Source organism: Lonchura striata, chromosome 1, assembly GCF_050655825.1.
Source record: "Lonchura striata isolate lonStrDom1 chromosome 1, ASM5065582v1, whole genome shotgun sequence".
Lineage (NCBI taxonomy): Eukaryota > Metazoa > Chordata > Aves > Passeriformes > Estrildidae > Lonchura > Lonchura striata.
Window position 1 is genome coordinate 50,351,579 of NC_140703.1, and position 26,584 is coordinate 50,378,162.

The 26,584-nt window shown below is 36.8% G+C and overlaps 2 protein-coding genes across 13 annotated transcripts in view; both read right to left on the reverse strand.

Moving 5' to 3' along the window:
* Positions 1-728, reverse strand: part of SLAIN1 (SLAIN family member 1) — a 44,800-nt gene extending 44,072 nt beyond the window's left edge. Inside the window, exon 1 of one of the 2 annotated variants that reach the window (XM_021548043.3) lies at positions 116-728. In XM_021548043.3, coding sequence (XP_021403718.2) covers positions 116-555 — 440 coding nt within the window. In that variant the 5' untranslated portion in view covers positions 556-728. The remainder of the gene's footprint in view (positions 1-115) is intronic. The other variant, XM_021548044.4, reaches the window with a different exon arrangement.
* A 10,299-nt stretch (positions 729-11,027) lies between these two features.
* The window catches only part of SCEL (sciellin), a 68,736-nt gene continuing 53,179 nt past the window's right edge, over positions 11,028-26,584 (reverse strand). For 9 of the 11 annotated variants that reach the window (XM_085576607.1, XM_085576547.1, XM_085576582.1 and 6 more), the window contains 8 exons: positions 25,019-25,078; positions 23,352-23,408; positions 22,373-22,432; positions 20,810-20,899; positions 17,346-17,420; positions 15,957-16,065; positions 13,669-13,771; positions 11,028-12,619 (listed from right to left, as the gene is read on the reverse strand). In XM_085576607.1, coding sequence (XP_085432733.1) covers positions 12,603-12,619; positions 13,669-13,771; positions 15,957-16,065; positions 17,346-17,420; positions 20,810-20,899; positions 22,373-22,432; positions 23,352-23,408; positions 25,019-25,078 — 571 coding nt within the window. In that variant the 3' untranslated portion in view covers positions 11,028-12,602. The remainder of the gene's footprint in view (positions 12,620-13,668; positions 13,772-15,956; positions 16,066-17,345; positions 17,421-20,809; positions 20,900-22,372; positions 22,433-23,351; positions 23,409-25,018; positions 25,079-26,584) is intronic. The other 2 variants (XM_085576598.1, XM_085576591.1) reach the window with 1 other exon arrangement.

The following is a 26,584-nucleotide window of genomic DNA, read 5'->3' on the forward strand; positions in this document are numbered from 1 at the left end:
GGAGATCAAGTGGATTTGGGGGCTAATGCTAGTCAGAGCCGGGAGCCCGCTGCGGGAGGCCCGGCCGGCGAGCACACCCGCGCCGCGGAGCCGGGCAGGGCCGAGCCGTATGTACCATGTATCCTCGTCCTCTCCGCAGCCGTCCTCCAGCTCCAGCACCGCCACCTCGTCCAGCACCGTGGCCGCCGCCCCCGCACCGCCGCCGCCTTCTTGGCCGCCGCCGGCGGCCGGCGGCCCAGGCGAGGGCTTGAAGTAGGCGAGGGGCTCCGGCGGGCACAGCAGCGCGGGCACCGGGCTGGGCGCGCCCGCGGCGGGGGGGCTGGCGGGGCGCAGCCCGCCCGGGGCCGGCGGCGGGGCCAGCAGCAGGTGCGGGCTGGGCGGGCCGGTGGCCACCGCGGCGGCGGCGGCGCGGCTCCGGAGCTGCTCGTTCTGCTTCTCCAGCTTCCGCACCAGCTCCTGCAGCTTCTTCACCTCCAGCTCGGCGCTGACGGCAGAGCCGGCGCCGCTCCCCTTCACCTCCGCCATCATCGCCGGCTTCAGCAAGGCAGCCTCCATCCTGCCGGCCCGCCGCCGCCGCCGGCACCTGCTCCGCCGCGCCGCCGGAGGGCAGCGCCCGGCCCCCGGGGGAGGCGGGAGCGCCGGGGTCCGGCCCTGCGCCGCGGTGCCGCCCGGCCCCGCTCCGCCGCTCCTGCGCCTCCCGTTAACGGCGGCGCGGGCGCGATCCCCTCCCACCCCGGCAGCCCGAGCGCCGCGCACACGCACTCGGCAGGAACAAAGAGCCGCCCGGCGCCCCCATCCAGCCCCGCGGAGCGGCGGCACCGACACCTCCGCGGGCAGCCCGCGTGTTTAAGGAAAAGCGCCTTCCCCCCACTGCGCCCCCCTCGCCCGCGGGCTGGAGCCGGCCCAGGGCGCCGCGCCTCTCGTGAGCCGCGTAATTAGAGCCTGGTGGTGTCAGGGTTGTAATTATGCAGATTGAGAGTGTGAGGGGAATAGGAATCACAAATAGAGGCTTTGTTGGGCTCGAAAGGAACTAATTCAGCCAAAAGCCGCTGTTTGTAGGGTTGAAACATGCTGATTCTGGGAGTTTAGGCGCAAAGCGAGGAAAGCGACGCGGTTTTGAAGTTGCGGTGGTGGTAAAGCAAAGACTGAACCGAGCATTGTTGACAACTACGTAACTGTATATTGGTTACGTATAGGAGAGCTCCTGAGGTGAAAGATGCCCTCGTATTGAAATGTCTTTCTTAACACAATCCAAATACATCGATGGGCTTGTGGCTTGCAAATCTTTGAGAGGGAGAGGGACGAATAATGTTCACTTACGGTAGTGGTTTTGCGTTGTCTTTCGTTGCTCAGCACTGTTAGAAGCCAGTGCTTGTGTCCCTTGTGTCACCTAGGAGGTGAGCAGAGATTCGGTGTTGCCCAAAGCAGCTCGGGCATCACACAATCCTCATTCAGTTCATTTCCTCTGGCTACAGTTTTAGGGGACAACCTTCTGAGTCACAGTCCTAATTCTCCTACAGCTCTGATACAAAATCAGGAACAAATCTCATTAAGTCAGGGCACGTTTAGATTAGATATTATAAAATACTTCTTCACCAAAAGTGTCATCAAGCATTAGAAAAGAGTGCCCAGGGAAATGGTTGAGTCACCATCCTGAAAGTATTTACAAGATGTGTAGATGTGGCACTCGGGAATGGTTTAGTGAGGAGTTGGAAGTGCTGGGTTAATAGACTCAGTGATCTTTGATGTCTTTGTCAGCCTAAATGTTTCTTTGAGTCTAAGGGTTGTGAGTTGCTCAGCTACCCACTAAAAATAGCTATTCGTCAGTCACTATCCAGTTCTTGAACATCAGCCTTCGGCAGAGCAGTAGCACTGTCAGCCACTGCTGCCTTCACCCCGCTTCCTTGCTGTCTCAGGTTTCTGGTGTGAAGAGGAACAGACATTGACTCTCTGTTCAGGGCATAAGTCAACTTTGAAATCATCCAGCCTGTCACAATCTTGTCTCTTTTGTTTATAATCCGGAAACTTTCTTCTGCATGTGCACAGGACAGCCTCACTATTGTTTGTCAGTCTTTCAAGCACTCTTGCAGTATAGATAATAACAACCAGTCCTATGACTAGAAAGGAACCTAGAGTGGAGCACAAAGCATTGATTTCCAGATGATATAATTTCTAAGAGAGTAAAGAGAAAGAGAGTAAATACAGCCCCCAGTGTACTACTATGTAACTAGATAGCACTTAATCCAAAAGTTTGGTTGTGTCTTCTCTGTCCCTTTGGAACAAAGAAGGGGGAAAGTGTTGAGAGTGTAAAAACCAACTGGCTCCTATTCTGTCATGTTTTATTTGAATGAGTAACAGAATCCAGTTTTCATGACTACGGATAGCTATAATCTTTATTCCCACAAGGAAAAGGAGAATTGAGCTTCTATATATTTAGTCCCAGGCAAAATATGTATCTCTCAGTTTGTTATCACTAATAATGGTACTAGCCTTAATTCTTAGAAGTGCATTGTTAATCCAGTAAAACTGCAAAATTATATAAAAAGATGAATTGGCAGCATATGTAATATTGAGTTTATTATACATCACTAGTTTACAATGAAAAAAAAAGCAAAGAAGATATTTATTATAATATCAGTGCTGGAGGATGCAACGAGGCAGTAGAGATGCAGTTATATATCATAACATTTTCTTCACTGAAAGAGTAGTTAGGCATTGCAATAAGTTGCCTACATGGGTGGTGGAACCACTGTCTCTGGAAGCAGAGTGGTGTCTGGATGTGGCAGCTGGGGATATGGGTCAGAGGTGATTGTAGTGGTGCCAGGTTGATGGTTGGACTAGATGACCTTGAAGGTGTCTTCCAACTTTGATAATTCCATGAAATACTCAAAAGAGATTCAAAAGGGAGGATTTTTTTTTTTAAAATTTGAGCCAAGGATGCAAAGTCTTTTAGTGGACCAACAAAAAAAAACAGTAAATGGGTATCTGAAAATTTCAGTTGTCAGAACAGGAACATGACAGTATGGTCTAACTATTGCATCACTAAAAATATCTTGATGCAGACACCAGTTTGAAGATATATCAGGAGACACATTTGAAGACAGTATAGAGCATGTAGCATCATAGCAGAGGATCTTAAGAGTCACCAAGGGAATGCTTGTCCTCAGTTATGAGTATAAACAGTTGACAATTTTCAAATGCCCTCCACTGCTTGTGCCACCTACACAAATGTTGCTTGCAGGCATTCATTTCAGAACTCAGTTGCCAAAGAGAAAAAACATAGGAGTTAGCGTCATGCCCTAGCATGGGTACGAATACATCTTTTTCAGACAGATGCATTGATAATTGACATCATATCACTAAGAAAATGGTCCAGAGCTTGGCTCCTTCTTGACTGGGACTTCTTAAGTTAGAAACCCAGTAGTATGGGTAGAAAACAACTTGAAGTTGTGCATATTTCAGCTACCATGTTCACAGTCAGTGTGAAAGACTCTGTTTTTTTCAGGCATTTCCTGTACACATGGATTTAGTAAAGGGTAAAAATGCATTTCACTGTGTTGTATTTGTTGCTCTATTTTAAGTGTACTTGTAATTTCACTAACACATAATTCCACTTATAGCATAGCTTCACACAGTGGTGCTGGCAGCTAAAATGTATGTTGATAAATACACTGTCCTGTGGTTTTCAGGTTGATCAGTTTGAATACTGCAAAGATGATTTGAACATCTTAGTCTTTGAAATAGTTAACCTAATTGTTTGGTTTTTTAAACATAAATTACTCTCCTCCCAATACTGACATTACTAATAAATTATTAATGAGTTCCATTCAGTATGCCAGCAACAGATATTGACTTTGATAAACCCAGAACTTTATCAGCACTTTACAAACCACACTGAAGGCTTGATGGTTCCATGCTTTTTTTAAGGCATTGATAAAATGTGTCTAACACCAACCCCAAACATCCTAATGTGCCCATGAAACCTGTTACTCTTGGACTTGAGAAATTATATGCCCTAAATCAGTAGAAATCTACTATAGAATGCTACTTACACAGTATCCTATGGTAGGAATTTCTGAATCAGTGTAGTTACTAATAGGCTATCGATGCAGAGAACAAAGAAGCAGGAAGTCCGCAAATCCCATCTGCTCATTTCTGGTAATAAGCTTGTTGCTTTATGCTGCAATAGCTGCAGGCTGGATCTGCCTTTCAGGCAAGTCAGTAAAGAATTAATTGCTGTAATCCAGTCTGGGCTATACAAAAGATGTGTGACAATAAGGTCAGAGCATGGACAGCAAACTCCAAGTCTCATGAGATTATTTTAAAATGCAGTTCCAGTCTGAAAAATTACTGTGAAAATAGTTTTATAAAAATAGAGCCACTATCATGCCAGCAGAAGCCCATCCTATCCAGTATTCTGCCTTTAGCAAGGGCTGATAGTAGCTTTGTAAGGAAAATATCTCAGAAACAAGAAAAATATTGAGGGATATTTTCCCTCTTTCAGAAGTCATTGAATCAGGACATCTGGATCATTTAGTTTTCATAGCAGCCAATGTGTAATAATATTCCATTTGCTGAGACCCATTTTTAAGCCATTTAAACATTAGGGCTTTACAACCCCCTGTGGCAATTAGAGCTGCAATTTAATAATGTATTGTTAGAAAAACTACTTCTTATTATCTACTTTAAATCTGCTGCTTAGTAATTTGATTGGGTGCCCCTTAGTTCTGGTTTTCTGAGAAAGACAGAATGATTAATCATTCTCTATTCAGCTCCTCTTTGTCATTCATGACTATATAAAATTTAGATACTTCTCTTCCCAGCTGACAAGCCCTAATTTATATAGCCTTATCCCCACAGAAGTCAGTCCAAACCTCCCATTGTTTCCTGTCTCACTCCATAATGAAAACGGAATTTTCTAATCCATTGTTTTCTTTCTAGTCTCACTTCTTGTTTTCTTATAAAGCCAAGTGTTCTCTGTTAAAGAAATCAGCTTAACCAAAAGCATATTGGCTTCTTCAGAAACACTCATATATTCATGAGCATGTCCTGCTTTAAAAAATCTGTGCAGACTCTCCTCCAATGTATCATATATATTCATAGCTTCTCTATTCTGTCATTTATTCCAATTTGTACAAATTGGCTTGATAAAAAAATAAGACTAAATGAAATGTAGTTTCCCCAGAGCAGTTTTCATGTTTTTTTCAAGGCTGATGTCCCAGCTAATGCTTCCAATTCGTTTGGCACCAAGCCTGCTTTGAGCGGGTAGGGTAAATGTTAGTGAGAAGCTCAACAATGTCACACTTGAGCTGCCATGGAGGTTTTACATGGATACTACCTAAACCTAGCAATTTGTTATTGTTAAATTAGTGCATTTACTCTGGATTATTTGAGCAATTAAACACTTTATCCTAAAGTTACAGCATGGATTCCTCATTCTCAGTGTCTTGCAAACATTTTGACTTCCTGGGTGTTGCTAATTTCATGCTAATTGACTTTCTCTTTTTTTTATACTGTTTCCTTCTCCTGAACTACCATGGTTCCTCCAGGCTTTTTCCTTATTTACTTAATATTAAATTGAAGTACATTGTAATCACCATTAGAATGAATTTACTATAAGAACACATCCAAAATTGCATCATTTCAGTGAGCTCAGAATGCTGCAGTGCTTATGGCATCTAAAGATACTGTCTGTGAATTAAACTTAGGGTCTGCTAGTTTGCAGATCCATCTAGACAGAATTATCCATGACAGCTCTTGTTCAAGGGGTTGTTATTTGATTGTTATCAAATCATTCTGACTTTCAAATGCTTTAGAGCCCTCTCCCTCCCATCCTTCTGTGTATTATAAACTGAAAGCATCAAGCTAAGTCTTGCAAATCACGATGGGTTTATTTCTACTGATCTTCATCGATAACAAAGACTAATTAGACTTTCAAAGAAGTTTGAATATTTACATTGTCTCCAATATACAAGTATATTGGAAAGTATAATTTGGTTTACCACTGATGAATGGGAAAGAGAAGGTTGAGGGGGAGATGTGTTCAAGGTCATTAATAAATGAGCTGATAATCTAAAAGCAAAGCTTTTGAAATACTGTTTGAATGTAAAGATCATAATGAAAGAAATACAGCTTCTCTTCAGGAGGCTAAAAATCCATGACACACCTTCTGCCAGGACTCCAGATGTCAGCTTGACTTATCTTCAGGGAACAGTGGCAGTTGAATACGGAATCATCTAATTCTGGTTATATATTTTTTCTTTTTATTAATCTTCTGTCATCTTTACTTTTTGTCTATTTGCATATAGTTGGGGAAAGAGCTTAAAGAAATTAATCAACTTTGCAAAAAAGTGGAAAAAATTACTATCCATGTTAGCAAGTCCATCATGTGGATAGGTAAGTGATTTTTACAGTTTGCAAAATGTTAGTAAGTGTAGGCCAACAGACTCAAGACTTTATGATGCTGCAAAGTGATTTAATTATAATCTTAAAAAATAAACAGCAATGTGCTTTTTATTGGTTATGTGATGTATGCAGGAAAAAGAATTAAATAATACAAAAAACCCTCAGTCAGTAATTGTGTTTGAGAAGGCATATCTGAGTGGCACCATGTCAAAGGAATATGGAAAATTTGCTGTTGCTTGAAAGGCTTTTCTGTGTCAAAGTGGGTGTGTTAGCTTTTCAGCTAGGGAATGGTTTAAAAAAATAAGTACCTGAATTTTCATCTAAGTTCAGTTTGGTCAAGCAAGAATCTCTGGTGGCTATCCTGAAAAGCCCATGTAATTTATTTTTATCATTTATTTTTTACTGTCAGATGGGATAGAGAAAAAGCCTGTGAAAACAGTATATAAAAGCTTGCTTGTAAAAGCTTGTCCTTACACTATCTATAACCCACTGAATCACAAAAGATACAATAAAATGACAGAGATACCAAGAGGGTAATTTAGGTACAGTTAGAAAACTTACACCCAAACGTTTTTTCTGGACCCACTGTTCCATAAACTGTATAACTTGCAAAGTACTTGAGATCTTTGCTGCAACATCACTAGACTGGCATAAAACCCCTTGCCCTTCCTCCTGCCATGCCAGAACTCCTGGGTCTGGGTAGTGATGGATCTATCACAAGTGGTGACGGATCTATCGATCTTACTCCCTCTGGGCCCCTTTTGTCCATGTTGGAGATGTGCAATCAGTGCTGGACACACTTCCAAGGCTGGGGGAGAGCTGGTCTAAAATCAGCCCTTTCTGGGGCAATCTGGAAATAGAAGAAATGCAGTACAGCAAAAGTATTCCTTGAGTAAGTTCACTGGATTGACTAAGGGTGTATGAATTGTGGTATTGCTAAAGGAGTGTATTCTTCCTAGCTAGATCTTTTCCTTGTGTTTGCTCCAATTTCATTATGAGAAGCAAAGTCCCTGCTATCTTCACTCTCTGTTTTATTTGTGTTTCTACTGAGGAGATTCTGATTGTGAATAAGAAGGCAGGGGAGTTTTCAAATAGTCCTGGTGATCTCCAAATTAAAAGCCAGAAACCACAGTTGTCAAATCATGTGCCCTCCTCTGACTAGGTATCTGGGATGTCCTCTCACTAGAGGCAGAAAAAAACACTGCTGCTTCCTGGCTTTCCTCCTTCGGCTTTCCACAGATGTCAGTCATGTCAGAACTGGTATGCTCGCTCCCAGACAGAATTTTGCTGTGAGAAAACTGGTGTTTCGTTCAAAAGGTTTTTCTGTTACTTTCACATATGTCACTTGGGCAAATGGATAGTCAATGCTCAAATGCATTCTCAATTGTGAAAACAGGTAAAAACAATGTTCAAATACATTATCAGTCACATATTTCTGTAAATTTCCCAAATATTGTTTAACTATTTGGCTATTTGAAATTAAAGTGCTACAAATATGGTTAGCTGGATTCTCATTCTTAATTCCAAGATTTTAACTACATACAGGGATATTATAATTCAAAGTTCCACGAGTGGAAACTCCCTGGAGGAACCAGAAGATATGAAGACAGACCTATGTTTACTGTAATATTCATCTTACAGTCAAGGTTAACTATTAATTTCAATGGGAGGATTATTTACAACAATAGTACTATTAAAATTCTTTAATTTATTTATTTGCATAATGCTTTCATCTTTTTCATTATGTTTTCTCCCTTTTCTGCTTCTTTTAGTATTTAAACATTTGCAAAAATGGCTTGGATGTCAGAAGAAGTTTGTCCTTTCTTTCCAGAATTGATTGTATCTTCTTTTTTTCCTGAGCAAGTAGTTTTTAAATGTTGGCTGCCAATTCTTTTCACCACAATTGCTGTCTAAGCTCCCTAAAAAGATGTCTGATGATTGCATTGCAATGTCAAGACTCAGACAAGTGCTTTTGGCATGATTATATTCAGATATTGACTAACAGGACCAAACCAGTCACTTTTAAGTCCTGGCATAGCCTACAGTGAGGTAGCTGTCAATTTATAACTGACACAGTTATAAAAACCCCATGAAAAAAATATTCAATTTCCAAGCAGCTTTCTTGGAAAGGGAGGTAAACTCAATTTTTCTTGGGTCATTTAAACAGGTGCAGCAGTACCACCCAGAGGCCACTGCTGTGCTGGATACTGCACAAACTGGAGAGAGTTCCTGCCCAAAAGAGGCTGGAAAGGCAAAGAAAATACTAAGGGTTAGAAGAGATTATCATATAAAGATGTATTTTTAATAGTCTTCAGATGAAACTCTCCAAAATTTCATTCTCTCACTGTCCTACTCAAGCCAAATCTGAATGTAGACAACACCTCTAATCATTGACACTGTTTTTCATTCTTAATTAGACCATTTAGATGGGATGATGAAATTCCAGGATTTGGTCTTTGCTCCCAAGACAATGTGTTATTTGTTCAGGAGTCATTCCTGAGTTATCAATAAGCATATAATGAATAAGCAGTGTGGCTATCCAGTGGAACATAGGCCATAAGGATCCAACCTGCTCTGGGCAGGGAATGTGGCAAAAAGACTACCAGGAACATCTTGTTTATTCCACACACCCAGCTGTTCCACTGTGTTACACAGCCTGCTTAGGTATGTTGGGGGAGATATTGAACTTGGCACTCCATTTTCTGGGCCCTGTTCCTCTGTTCAGAGAACATAATCTCCATGGTTTTAAAAGGTGGTAGTTACTGAAGTGTTCAGGAGGGTCTCATTTTAGCAGATTGTGCCAAACATATTTGAGAATACCTGCCGATTCTTCTCTCTGAAGTGCAAGGAATGTTTTAAGTCCTGGTTTTGCTGATGGTATTAGAGTTGAGTTGCTCAGACCAGGCAAAGCACAAAACAGAAGAGGAGGCCTTTGAAGTCAAAGAAGGACCTTATCAGTTTAAGAACTCAGTTGTTCTGCATCAGTTAAGCAGCGAAACAAAGCTATTTTTGTCAACAATTTCAGACATCAGCACATCAAACCTACCTATGTATTTAGTCTCTTTATCCTTTGTCTTTATGGAATGATGGATGTCTCTGCTTCTGTGAAGAGAAATGAGGTATTGTGGTGCAGCAGAAGGAAGAAAAGGATGCATTTCTCCCTTGTAGTCTGGCACCAACTAGTCTGAAAGCTGAAATCACCTCCTGGTGTAATAGAGTACCTACAATGAGCAGTGTTCACATATGATCAGAGAGCAAAACCAACCAGAAAGTGGGTACATTTCATTCTAAACAATGAGATTATGTTAAAACATCAAGTATCAAGGAAGGTAAACAGAGTAGTGGAGTTCTGACTTATCATTTTGAGTAAATAAACTGAACATCTGAAGCCATCCCAACACTATACACATCCCTATAGGAAAAAGCAAGGAATAGAGGTGACCTGTGGAATAAATGCGAGATCCATTTGATGTTCTTCACAAGCCTGGGTAAGGAGGCTTTGTGAAGTAACAGAGAGTATGTCCTGTCAAACCGACACAGATCTTTATTGCAAGAGGAAGAGGATGAGGGGAGAGTGTTACAGATGTTTATCCCTCTGTATCAAGCACTGATAAAAGGGTTGCTAAGCCTGAGTGTTCTGTGGGAACCTACACGGGATACAACAGAATATATTAACACAGCAAAGATGTTCTTATGACATTCCTTGTTCTTTTAAGTATCAGTAGTTTTGAAGCAATCTACATATTTAACTGCATCAATATGCATTATATGCATTATTTCATTCCTTTCCTCTGATTGCTTGATTCCCCTCCCCGTAGAGCAATGCCCCAGCTTTGTAAAATAAAGTATCCATTACACACTGAAAAAATGGGCCTGATGAATCACAAACCCCCACATAATTTAGTACATCATCTCTCAGTACAGCTTTTCAGTCTCATTTAATGCATTATTGAAGATAACACGTTCATTAAAACAGCTGCCAGCAAACTCTTCATTTGGATTGTTTCATGGAAGGATTAGTCAAAGGGAAATGAAACACCACAGGCTAATGATATGCAAAAGGGACAAAAAACACTTAAGTTTTGATACATTGGTATTGAGATGTTAATATGATTTTTCTTAATGAGTATTGCTCTGCCAGATATGGTAAATCATAAACCTGGTGTTTCTTCTTAGCCAACTTACAACATATAATAAAAAATAACAAAAAAAAACACATGGCAAAATTACCAGGGCTGTTTAGTGAGGATGGCTTAATGAGCACAGAATTATTTATTGTTTCTTATTACTTCTCTGTCAGTAAGCTTTTAAATAGCAGATATTTTCATCCAGAGCTTCTGGTCTCTAGGGGAGTGAACTAAAATCTCTCATCCCCCTCAAACACTAGGAAGTCCTAGATTCTAATGTGCTGGCTCAAATGAATGTCTAACATCTTCCATTGCAACTGAGCTTTAGCAATAAGTGTTGGTTTCTCAACAGGACCAAATTTGTGACGTTAAAATTTTCCCAGTACTTTTTTAACCCCATTGTGCAAATCATTGTTTGCTGGTAAAGCACAGAGTTTTAACAATTATAGTTTAACTAGGACATATCATCAGCAAGAGACACACACCAGAAAAAAATATCAATAACTAAAGTTTTATTAGAGTTACTGATATGAATTCATAAGATATTAATAAAATTAACAAAACAAAATATCTGCTGTCTCATGTATCCATTGCATAATGTTTCTGAACATCCTTTAAACCAGACAACATCCTTACTCAGCTGCAGGACCAGTGGTTTAAATTACAGACATCCATACCTCCTGCCCCCTCTATGAAATGTGCAGTCAAGGAGAGAGAATTTGACTGGGACAGCCACTCACCAGTCTATTATTAACCTACAGCTTTAATACTTTGTATGCTTTTAAGCTCTTGCCTAGGTCCAAGCAGCCTTCAAACACTAGCTCTGTCTTTGTCATGTCCTGGAAGTCCATTTAAACTGAGATGTAAGGCAGAAAAATCAGTTCTGAATAAACCATAAGCTAAAGCATCTCATGACAAAGACTAGTAGTTCAATAACTTTTTCTGACCAGTAAGCTACTGAACTATTGATTATTTTAGACAACATATTATAACAAAACATGAATTCTTCTTTCAGTTTGAATACTTATATTCTCTCCAAAAGGAAAAAAAAAAGGTTTCATTGTAGTCTCAAAGGAAGGAGTATAACTGACATAGATGTCTAGAAATCTAGAGCTGTTCATTCCAGGTTGCTTTGCAACCCACAGAAGTAAAGATGTACATTGGCTAATGTCACAGTAAAACAGATCTTTGCCATCTGACCAATTGAATTGCTTCCTACAAATGTCTGCTTCTCTATATAAGCTAGAATAGATCAAGTAACTCAGAAACAGAAATCTACACTGTAGATGTATAAATTTAGGCAAGATGAATCCATTCAAAGTGTTTTGATAGTCAGTTTAATAAAAGTAGGAAAGATAAATACAACAACATGCTGTCATGCAAAATAGGTATTTCATTATTTTGTTATTTCATATTAAGTATGTACTTCTTAAAAAATTGTGATTAAACATGGAGTGGGGTTCTTAAAACCCTCTAGCAATTTTTGTCCAGATTCCTTCTGCAGTTGTAGATGCATTTTCCAAAAATCATTTGTTCTGTCTCAAACTTATCATTTAAGTTATTTGGGAAGAACCTTTCTCTGGAGTTTTATGTCTCCCCTTGAAGGTGCAATATGAACCCACTTCCCTCTGCATGAAAAACAGTAGTTTAAACTGAATAACTGACTTCTAAATGGCTAATCTTGATGAGAAAATCCCATTTATGCTATATTAAGCAAACAGGTCTTTATATTAGAGGAAAAGAGAATACAGTCCTTTCAAAACAAATATGTAGGAATGTCTTGGAATCCATAAAATTTCAATAAATTATCATTGATTTTATGTAAAATTTAGTGTTTTCACAGATCTGATAAATATATTGACTCATATCCTGTTTTGCTTCCTGCAATGTGTGTATAAAAATGCATCTAAATTCTCATTAAAATAATTATTTTAATAACGATGCAGTAGGTTTTCATTCAGAGAATTCCCAGCAGTAAAAATGAATAATTTCCCAGTGTTTTGAATTAACAGGCCAATATAGTTAACTAAACAATAATAATTTCTTCATCATACATTCTGTATGTCAAAATTAGTAGATCCATTTTTCTGCAAAAGAGAAAAGATTGGTCAGAGATGCCAAGCAAAGCATTATGCTCCAAGTGTTCTACAAGGAAACTTCAGATTTCTGTTTTTCTTTTATAACATCTACTGAAGTCTGTCTGTCTTGTAACTTGATGAAATAGGACATGCCAATGTATTGTGCTTAATATAGAGATCCTTGGTATGTCTTGCTACAGTTTTATAACTGTGACTATGCTTTATTAAATTTCTAATCTAATTATTTGCAAAATTCCCCATTCCCATCAGATTTTGCAATGAGTTAATAACAAAAGTATTTTAAGAAAACAAATTTTTAATATAATTTTAGTTAACATGATCTTATCTCAGAATTACATAGTTGAAAAGCAGCTTATCAAAATATTTCATCTACATCTCTGTTTGTCTTAATTTGGTACAGAGGTACTAATTTATAGTATTGTGAAATAATTGTCATAAAGAGGAAAGACTTAAAATCTAGCAACTTCTAGAAAAATTAATAAAACAAAATGTTCATTTGTCCTTGCCTTGCATGTTTTTTTTTACTCACTTTGCTCCTCACAAAGGTAAGAATCATAACCACATGTAATATCTTCATTATGATTTCATAGATTTTGTATCTTCTCTCTACTGGTCACAATTACTCCACTAGGTGAAAATACCTCTGCATCCTGGCTTATTTGTTTCAGTAGGACAATCTGATTCTCAGATGGCCTTGCAATTTATTCTCACTTCCAGGGCAAGGTGCCACTGCTCCCCTCTAGGTGTCTCTATTGATTGGCCAGGTACAACTCTATAGAGAGACCTGAAGAGATAACTTGCAGTGTGACCAAGATCTCCCTCACAGACAGAGGATATCTAGAACCTGGGGCTGGATATCATCCTAAGCAATCAGATTTGCTGAAGTAGATGTTTTGAAAATATTTAAGTACACGTTTAAGTACATTTAAGAAATGATCAAAAGCAACAGCTGTGCTTTCATATATTGAAGTCTTTTTGAATGAAGTTCACAAAAAATGGTTTTTCCCACCTTCAGTATTATATGTCTTCTGCCTTACCTTTAACTTTGGAATAACAAGGCTCACAGTGCACAGTTTTTTTGTAAATCCAAATGCTGTCTCCTGCTTTTAGATCTTCCAAAGGTCTCTTACATACTTCACACTTCAACACACAAGTCAAAGAATGAAGAAAAATTAAAATGAAACATTTCTCTAATACTCTTACCCAGCATGCTTTCCTTTAGGAAACAATCAACCCCAGACCAGAATAGGAGTTACTAGTACTGCAATATAAAAAATGAAGTCTGAAAGAGTAGTTTTGGAGAACAAGAAATTATATATCTGACTATGTCACTTTTAGATATTTAAAAATCAGATAGCAGTATCTTGACTAGTTGCCTAGGTACTCATAATACTCAACAACCCTGTCCTTTCCCCAGACATTTCCAAAGGGTACTTTCACTTTCTCTGTTTTAGCTTAGGGGTTTATCCTACAATAAGATGAATCACCATTTTGAGATCCTTTTCCTTCTTCACTGAATAAAGGGAGAATGATCACACATAATCATGTAACTCAGAGTAGATCTCAAAGAATCTAGACTTGCTTATTTCAAAATATTTTATGACACTTTATCTTAACTATGTTTCCCATTTTTGCAGTATCTGGACACTACTTTCACAAATGTCTCAAAAAAGCTCATTTTTTGAGATAGAGAAGAATTGCCCATGTTTCACATATGAAGATGCACAGATACACACAGAGGCTGACTTACTAAGATCACAAGGAAAGTCTACAGTAGATCAAGAAGCATGGTAATTTGATGCAGAAACTAGGATCTTGATACCCACATAACTTTATTATTTATCTAAATCTGATTTTATATTTCTTTGTTTAAATTAGCAAAAGGGTGGCCATGTCTTCACAGCTCTGATAACTAATATTAGCTAGCATTTTTATACAGAGAAAAAAAAATCTAAAATTTGGATTATTTAATTAATGTACTTCTGGTAGATACCTTTACAAGGAAATTAGGATGATGTGCTGCTGTCAGCTATATGCAAATCTCTAATGGATACAGGGTATTTGTAAGGAGCTAAATTAATATTAATTATAAGAAGTTGCACTACTTAGCTAAATACATAACTGCAAGCATGAACCGCAGACCTACATCAATTGTTTAATTTTTTTGCCAATGCTTTCATTGATTTGTAGTTATACAAAAACTAAGCTGAATCTTCCTGGCCAGACAGGTCCCCGTTTGATAGTAACAAAAAAATATAGTTTAAAAAATAAATGTAAGTATTTAACAGATAATTCAGCCACTACCAACATGTTAATAATCCTAATGAAAAGCACATTCTTCTTTAGGTGGGTTGATCTGTCTAAAAGGAATGGAAGCAGACCAGAACTTATATTTACTTGCAATGATAGTATTGAGGATGTATTACATAGTAGTTCCCATGGGATAAAATACTTACCTGGTACTCAAGAGAGCTCAGAAAGTCCACAGTAAACAAAAAGCACATGCAGCTTCATACATGTGAAGTGCAACCTTACTGCTGTATTCTGATTTGTGTTACTTTCCAGTAGTAAATAGGGACAAGAACTGCTCTCAGAAGCAGAAGTAAAAGCTGCACAGGACTGGGCAGAAATATGAGCTATTCTAATATTTTACTGACTTTGCTGAGCATTGTTTGTTAGAACAACAAACTCTGTTTGTAGATGCAAGCAGAAATAAGACAAATGAGACAGAAAGAAAACAGACTGTAGAACTGAGCATTGCCAGGCATACCCTAACTTTAAAAGTGAATTTTAGGCTGAGGCTTACAGTTTGAAATTACAAACAAAAGAGAAATTTCTTCTGTGCTTTCATTCTTAATGGAAATAGAAAAAAATACCTACTTTTTAATAATTAAATTGTTTTACATGTCAATTAAGACCTAAAAAATCTTCATAAAAACTGAATAAAATTTTACAACATGAAGAAAGTGTAAGTTTATATAATTCACTGTATCAGACTTGAAGTGAAGGCTTATAAATATGAAGGACTTTAAGAATACATTCAGCTGCATCCTTCATCCTGCTTATGGTTTCAAGGGAGGAGAGGCGAGGAGGAGAGTAGAGAGAGGAGAGACGGAGATAGAAAGAAAAAGGAAGGGATTGTGTAGGGAAGAGAGGGAGAGATTATTATTTCCTACATTAATCTTCTCCTCCAGTCTCAAGACTTTTTAAAAATTCTCACAGGTGGAGAAGGCCTAAGGCCTAAATGATCTCTTATTATACGTGTACTATAATGCAGGTATTTCAATCAAATTTTTTTTCTTGATAGCAGGTGAAATCTTCTTACCTTGAAGCAAGTGGAATGACAGCAAATTTGCAAGGCATCTAAGATCATTTTGGCATCTATGCCCAAGGGCTTCCTGCAGTATGTACATATATCTTTTCCAATTATACTCCTGTGTATATAATATAACATCAGTTGTCAGAAAAAGAGCTGCTATTGAAATCTCAAGCAGAAAACTTGATAAGGTTAGCACACTGCATGGGAAAGACATTTGTATAATGTACAATAGCCATAATGGAAGAATGCCATTTGTGTATTCTCTCCATTCCAGTTAACAGGTGTCATGCACGTGCTCCTGTGATGGGAAAATTGCTGAGCTTAATTGTCAAGCAGCAAAAATACCTTGGTAGAAAGAATGGTCTTCTCTGATGAACTTAATTAAGCTGCTGAATGTCTGGGAGCATTTATAATAAACAGGGATATGGTGGAAGGGAATGATTTTAATGTTTTAATCTCAAAAGTAAATTGGTAGTTGAATTCAAACTGCCATAATTTGACAAGTCTGGTTCACAGAATTCTCTGTGATACAGAGGTGCCTAAAAAACCTTTTTGACTTTCTGCACTGCAGACAGAACTCATACCTTGATAGCAGTTATAGCAGATTCATGTATAGAACAGTCTACTATAATATTTTTTTAAATTTTAAAATAATATGACAACAGTATTTTTTTAAATTTTCTCAGCTCTTGCTGCCCTCCTATGTGACATCACTCTGTACTTTGTCTAGATACAACTGTTGGTGTTGTTTTAGCATTACAAAATCAATGGCTCTTGCTCCTTGCCTATCAGTGACAAACTGCTGTACTAATATTTAATCATCCCCAGAGTTCCTTATCCTTTTGTTGGAAAGGATACAAGTTTTTCTGATTATGTATTTCCAGGTAGTAGGGCTGTCCAAATTGAATTAAAAATAATGGGCACTTCTAACTTCTTTTTCCCTATAAGGTAAGTTATTACAGATTGAGCAAATATCCTGCTTATATTTGGGAATATCTTACTAGTGTGAAAAGATAGTTTTCAACAGCACTGTCATTCCTCCATGCTTGTACATAAATTTGGTCATTATTGTTCTCACAAAGGAAGGAAATTTTGCGGAGTAAGCAGCTGCCTGAGATAGAAACCTACAGAATCACAAAGCCAACTTTGTCACTTAAGGCATTGGCTCTTGTTTCTATAGATATTTTAAAATGTCAGCTGTGACAAGCCTAACATAATATTAGGCTGCTGAACTGTGGTCATGATTTGATGGCAAGATCTCACTGAAAGCGACCTTTGTATGAAAAGCTGTCTCATGATGGTGACTTCCAGGGCTCTCTTTTGTCTGAAGACTTGAATGCTTATGTAAATGTCTGTGTCCTTTAGTACTCTACAATGTTATTAATGTGTTCTTACCGATCAGAAGTAGAATAAACAGTTTTGATAGTATTTCCAGTTATATTTTCTTCATAGGCACCAAATGATGATTTGCTGTGAAGCAGAGAGTACATAGCTATCACTAAACAGTACCACATTTTTTTAAAGACTTCACTACATCGATGATAATATGCAAAATAAACTAAGACAACATGCTTGTAAAAAAATCATACTTGGTGATGAGTTCTTTTTCTGTTTTTTTTTCACAACCATCAAGAATAATATATCAAATAATAAGTGTAAATTAGTAATATAATAATATTTGTAATATAGTGTCCTTAGACTGTGTTCTATTTTTGAATGATCCTTCAGCACTTCAAAATAAAATCCACAAGCCCATTGAGCAAAATTTACATAATGGTATTTCGTTTCCTGTGCTGATATCTCAGCCTAAATGATACATATCAGAAAATGGTGACAGACAACATTTTTTCATTTTCCTCTTCTTCTTTCACTTGTCCTCAAAAAGCTGTCAAACATCCAAACAAAATTATAGTATGTCCCTAGAATTAGTCTTTATAATACAGGCTTTTCAGTGTATGATTTGTGTTCACCACAGTAACTGTATTGTTCCTTATATCAGAGTAAAAGGAATATACTGAATTTAATTATCAGGGAAGTTAAATCTTCTATTTTTAACAATTCCATGTCCAAGTTTCTTAAATGTCAGTTTTGTTTCCGTGGAAGGGATGAACATGTATGTGACAGTTGAAGTAGTAGTCTGCCATGTGTGTTTTGAAGACTTCTGAATTAATTTATTTATCCTATTCTCCAGAAATTCTTAAGGTATATAGCAATTATAAAATGTTTCATCTCAGTCTTGAATAATGTTCTGCAATGTTAGGAGCAATTGTTTATAATCATATGTATTTACCAAATGTTGCTTTTTTCCAGGAAATACAACAGATTGATAACATGTGTAAGGTGTTATGAAACTCAGATACTCTTTTCTACATACCTGTATTTTGTAAAGTACATATGTCTTATTTGATTTCTGTGCAACACCAGAAATGCATTTAAATTGTAGCTACTGATAAACTGAAATGATAAATGTTTTATTTATATTTCATAGAACATAACAATGGTCTTGTTATTTAATCAAAATGGGTTTGCTCACCACAGAGGAAATATCTCCTCAAATGAACACCCAATGTTCCATTTACATTTCAGGTGAGATGAAAGTAAACTTACAAAGTAGGAATGCAAACTAAAGCTAAGTGATCCCCTTTTGAATGAGTTTCTCTGGCTGAGAAATTCTCTTGACCAAGAATGTGCATAAGATATGTCACAGGGTGGAGTGTATTTCTAGTACAGTTAACTAAAGTTTCTAAAGTTGCAAGGAATATAATTTCTTTGCTCCTGTAAAGTATGAGCCTGTGCTTGTTATTTTTGTTAAGCTTATTTTTTCCCAAATCTTCCATTGAACTCATATTTAACGGTTTTATTTATTTATATTTATTTATTTATATATATATATATTTATTTATTTATTTATTTATATTTATTTATTTAATCTTGGGCAAAGTGAGTACTGTGCATTGGACACTCAACATAATATAGGTATTTACATGCTGCATGCCTGAAAGTAGCATTATCTTACAGGAAGTAAGATAATGTATAGAGAAAAATACTTTCCTCAAGTGTTCTAGTGTAGAGAACAGCATCCTTTGGATTATACTAACTGTATTATGGTTGAAATACACAAATATATACAACCACAGCTTAGGTAGAAAACTACAACTGGAGTGTATAAAATAAAAACTCTGAAGCTACAGCAAAAATATTTCCAAAGCATCAGTTTCTAACCTTGTCAACTGAAAGTGTAAGGAAACTCAGAACATTTAAATAAATGCATAGTCTGACAGCTTGATGAGACACCAACTGAAAACTGAGTCCCAGTAGTCTGAGAATTGTGCACCTGATCACGTCCCTTCTTTCAGATCACATCAGTCACTCCTTGACTTGCTCATACAGCAAACTACACAACAAAAATACTCTGTAGAACCTATTGCATAAAACCTGAAAGAATAACCTACAAAGACCATTCATTTAATAAGTTTTCATTAATTAAAATGGCATTAGAGCTTCAAGTAGAGAGTATATAAAGCGTATCAAATGTAAGGTAGTATTGTGGCAGATTCTTTGCCCTGTCGTTCTTCTATTACTGTTCTCTATTTTAACTTTCAAAGATAAGCAGAATATTATAACTCAGAGCCTGTTTGTGCACAAAATTCTGAAAAAAGCTAATTGATTTTTCTGTTGAATATTCAATTTTAATCTTAAATTGTAGGCTGTTTGGCTTTGCTTTTATTCTCGGCCAGTTTATGGGTTTGCCCTTCAAGGTCACGCAGAATTTTCAGAGTACACAGATTTCAACTGTGCTCCAACCACAGATGTAGGAATATGAAGGATTAAAGATCCTGTCCCCATTCATATCCACAGCAAACATCAGGTGTGCATAAGGTTAAGGATGGGGACATTGACCATAAATCCCATAAAGTGAATTATGGGAAAGATTGTGACCTTTACTTTCCTGTCAGTAAGGCTCAATAGATTTCTCATCTCCTTGCTGAGTCAATAATCCTGACTCAGGCAGTTTGCATTTGTACAGCAATACAATGTATTTCTTTAAACAGTCCTTCCTACATAAATATTTAATCCAAATAGATGTATAAATTGATACTGAAGAGAGGTTTTTCTTAATCCATAAAGGTCTTTCATTCATGAACTACTTTTTGTTGTCATATTTGTGAAAATAATTTTGACCATGAAGAAGAAGATAACATTTCCTTTTATTTCAATTATTTCCTGATACCAATAGACCTGGTGTACATCTAGCTCTATTAAATATCCCTACATCATATTTTTCACTCAGATTTACAAGATGTGGGTTTGTAGAGGTAGAATCCAGCTAGAGCATAAGTATTGCAACAGAAATGGCTTTTTAAAATAAAATGTCTTGATCAAAAAGTCAGAATCCCATGCCACAGTGTCAGTGATTGGGTTGATGATACCTGAGTTCAGATTTATCCCATATGGGTTTAGGAAGTTAAAAAGGCACTTTAAGTGAAGACTGTAATGTTTTTCTTACAGTCTCATAAAGAAACAAGTTCATAAGAAATAAAAGCATTCAGGAAATGCCTTTTCTCTATTGATTAGATAAGAATTCTGGCTTAGCTGACCCCCTAAATGTTATGTTTCAGCTATATCTCTAGAGCTACACAGGGTGTGTCTTGTCCTCCTCACTGTGTACACTAGAGTTGGGATTTGTGATCTTCTGGGACTGAGATCCTGGAAGCAGATTTAGAAAGGGGCTGCCATGATTCCAGAGACCAATGAGAGCTTTCTAAGCATTCCTGAAACTTATTGCATAAAAAAGAATTTTATTAATTTTTTTTCAAGAAAAGGCATTTAGATACTACCTAATTAATTTTTCACAGTACCTGGTCTTTCTTTCACTGTCATTAGAGTAATTTATTTCTGGGAGATTATTTGGAGCCCTTGGAGGATTTTCATATGCTTTCTCAATTATCCTAAAGTAAAAAAGAAAACGACACAACATGAAAATAAGCAATTTTTAGAAATCTTTTTCAGCTGCAGTTTTAATTTACACTTACAATAATGAATGCAGAAGCTTGGACTAGAAAAAGTAAGTAAAAGCAATTTAGCTTATTTTGGTTAAATCATTGCTGGTGAAAAATAATGCAGTCACTGACCTATAATTTTTAGTCCTCCTTTATGCTGATATATTCATATATATTCATATTGGAAGCTTCATCTAACTTTAATTGAATTCTAGTTTTCTCTAGTGCTGACTGAGGTTTTCAGCTGGGCAATAATGTCTCGTTGATAGCATTCCATGTTTTCTTGTCAGTATTACATAATGTTGTATTCTTAGGCTTACTGTATTTTAGTTCCAAATTTTTTTTTTTTTTGGATATACTACAGTTATGTTTTTATTAGAAATTACCAACTAAACAGACACGTAGACTCGTTTCAAAAAGCGGGACTACAATTCAAGCAAGAGAAACTTTCTCCTGCAGTTTCCCCTGCCACAGGCAAACAAACATAAAAATAGATCTTGTCAGACAAATTATGGGATATCAGGAATAAGTGCTAATAGCATTTCTGATGATTTTATAAAGCAGCTCAGACAAAGGCTGCTCTTGTTTGGTTCTGCCAGAGGTTATATTCTGGAACAACGTGATCAGTATCTGCCTTAACTCTGGATGTGTGGGCTGCAGCTTGATTATTTCAGTGAGCTTGCCAAGGACAGAGGCTCTGCTGAAGGACCCTCCCTCAGTGCTTTTGGTGCTTTATATGCAGAGCGGGCTGCAGGAAGCAGCACCTCCTTTGTGCCCAACTCCTGATGGGGCAGGCCCCTGCCAGAGCTGAAAGAGAATCTCATTCAATGAGATACTCAGTATATGCTTCCTTGGTCAGACTGTCGAGTGGAACTGCTGGGATAAAAATATTTTCTATTAAAAATAGCAAAACTGCCTATCTATACAGATAACTACATTCTCCCTCTTCGTGTGAATATACAACTAAATGAAGACTCAAAAAAGACATCATCAGAATGGCACCTAAAACCATACTACAACCTCACTTTAATTGTCCAAAATGGATCCTAGCTTTTGTAAATAATGAAATCTAGCAGCAATAAAGCTTTTATACTAGGAATGTGTTTTCTTATATTTGTTTGAGATGCCAGCAGCTGAATTCACAAAACACTTAGATAAGCACAAAAATACTTAGAATTTTGTCACTAGTCATTTTCACTCTCCGCAAGAGATTATAGGTTTGCGTCATCGCTTATAAAAATACATGCAGCTTATTGTTATATTTGGTTAATCAGGTACATTTTAGAAATAATACAGATATCTTACACTGGGCAAATTCTGTTTGCTTGAAATAGGAATTAATATTTTCTGGTTCGACTAAACAGCTACAAGTCTTGATATTTGATCAATAAACTTTAGAGGGAATTATGCATTGATTCTCACCGCTTTTTACTTTGGTCATCAGCAGTCTTTACTTCAGTGTGATCCCCAATGTCCTCATCTCTGAAAGTGAGAAAGACCTTAGAATTAATAGATTTTCTTTAATCTAAACATATTAAATGGACTAAATTATTTATGTTGAAGAAGAACAAAAAACTGTATGAATTTCCCAGGTAAGACTTCTGACTACAACAAGTAAGTTATCTTTTCAGCCTTCAATATTTTTCAGTTTCTTTCCAATGTGACATTGCAAAAGAATTACAAATGGCTCAGAAATGTCCAGTCCATAGCATTGTAGGATAATTCAGGCTGGAATTCAGGGACTTCAACCTCTCTGGTCCAACCTTCTGCTCAAGGCAGAGGCAGCACTGAGGCCAGACCAGGCTGCTCAAGTATTTGTCTAGCTGGATCTTGACAACCTTCAAGGAAAGAGATGGCACAACCTTTCCAAGCAAGCTGCTCCAGTGCTGGACAGCTGTCCATACAGCCAGTCAGAATGTCTTGTGTTTCAGCTCATGGCCACTGTGTCACATCACGGTGCCACACTAATAGTGAAGGTCCTGCCTACATCTTCCAAACTGACTGTGACCCTGTCGCTTGAACTTGGGAAGTGACTTTCATTCAGTTCAGGCATCAGTACCATGAGCTATGGAAATGGCTATCAAAGTGTGTCCCTTGCTTTGTTGTCATTATCTACTCCAAGTCTCTCTTGACTGTTAAAAAGCTGATTTAATACAATGATTTTCATGTATTAACATATGTCAGGTATATAAAATATAATTTTACATTCATATTGTATATTAAATGCTCTATAATAAAAAAAATTACCCATTGAAAAATTAAGTTTGAAGAAAGGTCACTGTTGTACTCATTTGAAAACAAATAAAAATCTAATTTTACTGAACAGAACCTATTAATACTAATATCCAATCCACCATAAACCTTTTATAAGTATATAAGAGGCAGATTATGACAGGCTTACCTCTTATTTTTCTGATCAGCAGTATTTTTTTCAGTCAAATCTGAAAGGTCTTTTCCTCTGAAAAAAAAAACCATATAGAACTGTTAAGATATTCCCTCTACCTAGGAAGGGATAAAGTGTCATAAAAGAAAGAAATATATCTATGCATACATTAAAAAAAAAGTAAACTTTTAGTTAATTTTGTGTTCAAAATTTGCAAAAACTAATGTTCTTGAAGAAAATATGTTTGTAATTTTCCCCTAGCAAGGGAAAGTTCTGTACTATTTATTTATTTATAAAAATTATTATGTAGTACATACAAGAAAATAAAAATGCTTGTTTAAGCTGTATTGATTCCATAGTTTAAGATTGTCCTTTGCCCATCAAGACAGTGAAAAAGGAACATGAACTTTCAAAGAATGTAGAATTTATTTACAGATTCCAAGTAGATTAATCCATGTTTGCATAATCTATTTGCAAAAATGAATTTTCATTTAAATTAAGAAACTTCAGCTTCTGAAGATAACACCTAAATATATAGCCAAATGTCCAAAATTTCACTCTGGAATGACTAGAAATTACCTCTTTGTGTCATCATGGTTAACAATCAAAGCACTGATCATGTCTGTATTTATATTGAAAATGTTAGTATCTGAATACTCACATATTTTACACATAAGGAAACTTTTTATTTTATTTCTAAATACAGTTGAACTAGAGGCTAAGTTTTCTTCTGTTTTCTTTACTATTTTAAAATGATTCGATGAATTCAAGAATGGAATGACTTATGAAAATACTGTAAGAAAACCCCCATGATTCTCTTTGGGTAGAAGTAAAGAGCAAAACAGAAGGCCAAGTTAGCTCTGTGAATCTCCTAATTTGGTCTCTTCGATTCATTATAGGCTTAAAACTTTGGATACTACTAAAATTCAGTAGTGTCTCAAAGTCTTGGACTCTATCCTAATAAATTCTCTGTGAATTAACATTAAAAAAAATGCCCAACTCAAGAGTTTAGTGTTAAATATATGTCTGTACGTATGCCTGTGTGTGCATGCATATAAGATTTTCTACTGTAAAATAGATGATCACAGGTTGGCAACATTTATCTGCTGTTACTGTTTAGAACATGGTTCTTGAAATTTATCTGCAGAGTATCTGTGCTCAGTGTGACAATTACACAGCTCTCACTAGCACAGTACCCCACCAGTTCCTCCCTTTCTCTGTGCTGAAAGGCTGCTTGCAGACCTCCAGAAACTTGGCTTGAAACTCATTGAACTGACACACTGTTCAAAAAATAAAATTCAAGATTTCTTTCTTTATGGATGACTTTACTTGCTGATTGAAATGCTTTGCCATACCTTGCTGGGCAACACATCATCCCTGAGTTCTACAATATTTTGCTTACTGTCCCTTCTCTAACCATATAAAAAATATTTCAGTGATAGTTTAATTGTGGAAACATGTAAGGCCTGTATGGAAGCTTGCCATAGGTAGTACTGGTTTGGCTGACAATGCACATGCCAGTGAATTAATCTTATTTCTGTATTCATCTTTCTGTATTAAGGAATACTACTTATTAATCTATAAACATTTTACAGGTTAGCAACATTACCTTTCCTGATATTCTCATAGTTGAAAACTACTCACTGCCTTAGAAAAGCAGGGCCTGATGAACTTTGAACACTTACTCCTTGTCACTTGTGAAAGAACTTGAATTCACTTTGCTGAGGTTATTGAGGTCTTGGCTCCTTTAGAGACAGAACAAAACCCAGATCAAATCACAACTAATATAACCAGCTGTCAATTAGTCAAATTAAATACTCATTTTAAAAAATATTATAATAGACACACTATTTATGGAAGAAAAAATTTAACTGATAACAATCATTTTAGTAATTCAAAGGTATTCATAGATACAGCAATATGCCCACCATAGCCACATTATGCAGATACTCTTTTTTGTTTTGGAAACAAAAAGTTATACCTAGTGCTATTGTTAAAAAAGATAACTCCTGCTGAACATGCACTGTGGACAACTTTGAAGACTGTCTGACCTCAAACATAAGAAAAAATCTTTACCAAGTACTACAATCAATCAAGTACTTCCAATATGTGTATGAATCATATCTTGCCTAAAAAGTGATTATGGACTAAGTCTTTCCGTCTAAATAAAAAAAAATCCTTTTGTCTATTTGGTAGGCTATCTAGACAAGCTCCTTCCCAAGTAAACTCTCACTTCTCACAAGAAATGTCCTATTTAAACTGAGGGGTGCCGAGATCTGGTTACATCCACTGATCTTTGCACTTCCACATTTATCATTATTATCATTTATCATTACTACCTGATGTAAGGAAAAAAAATCTTCCTTGAATTACATCTTATTGGTTAATTATTTTCCCTTTTTCAATATACTAAAATTGAACATATATTAATGTAAGAAAACTATAAAAAATAGAAATGTAAATGAATGTATTCTACACTTTTTGAATGAAACTTTTTGTAGTATCATGGCAAAACATGGAATGTTGCTTTGAGTGCCTTTATTTTCCTTCAAAGTATTGCACTGGTGTTAACATTTCTATAAAACACTTCTGTGAAAATGCATTTTCAAAAGGCAAACTCGTCTACTTGGAAATTTTCCAGCAGCTTTACCTAAAAAGCTACCATCTAGTAATGTTAGCTCACTACAAAAAAATTATAATTTTACTCCTCAAAAGAAAGCAATGGGGAAAGAATGATGCCTTTGATGATATGACCTCCTATAGGACCTGTTATATAACCTGGCAGACAACAATGTTCCATATGTTTCTTTACTGACTTTTCATTGTGACCTGTTCTGTCATGAAACAACATATAGGTAGCATTTTCAGGTTTCTTCTTGCTCATATTTGTGAGATGTGGGGCTGCCTGTGCTAAGATTCTCAAGATCTCCATTTGTTTAGGAATTAAACAGTTCAATGCAAGAAGAGTTGACTGCCATTTAAATAGAATTCCATACCAGTCATTAATAAACTATATACTTGTGGAAAATCTCTTTATATTTTGACAGACTTAACACATTTCAGAGTAGTCCTTCAGAAACTGAAGCCTTGCAGTTATCCAAAAATATCCTTTCCTTGGTGAACTGGATGGCAAATTGCTTCCTCACTATGTGAAGGTAGCAACACTAAAATTATAGTAAGTGTAAATAAGAGCTCAGGTCATTACTTAACTTATATTTTTGCAACTTCTATTAAAAAAAAAAACCAAACAA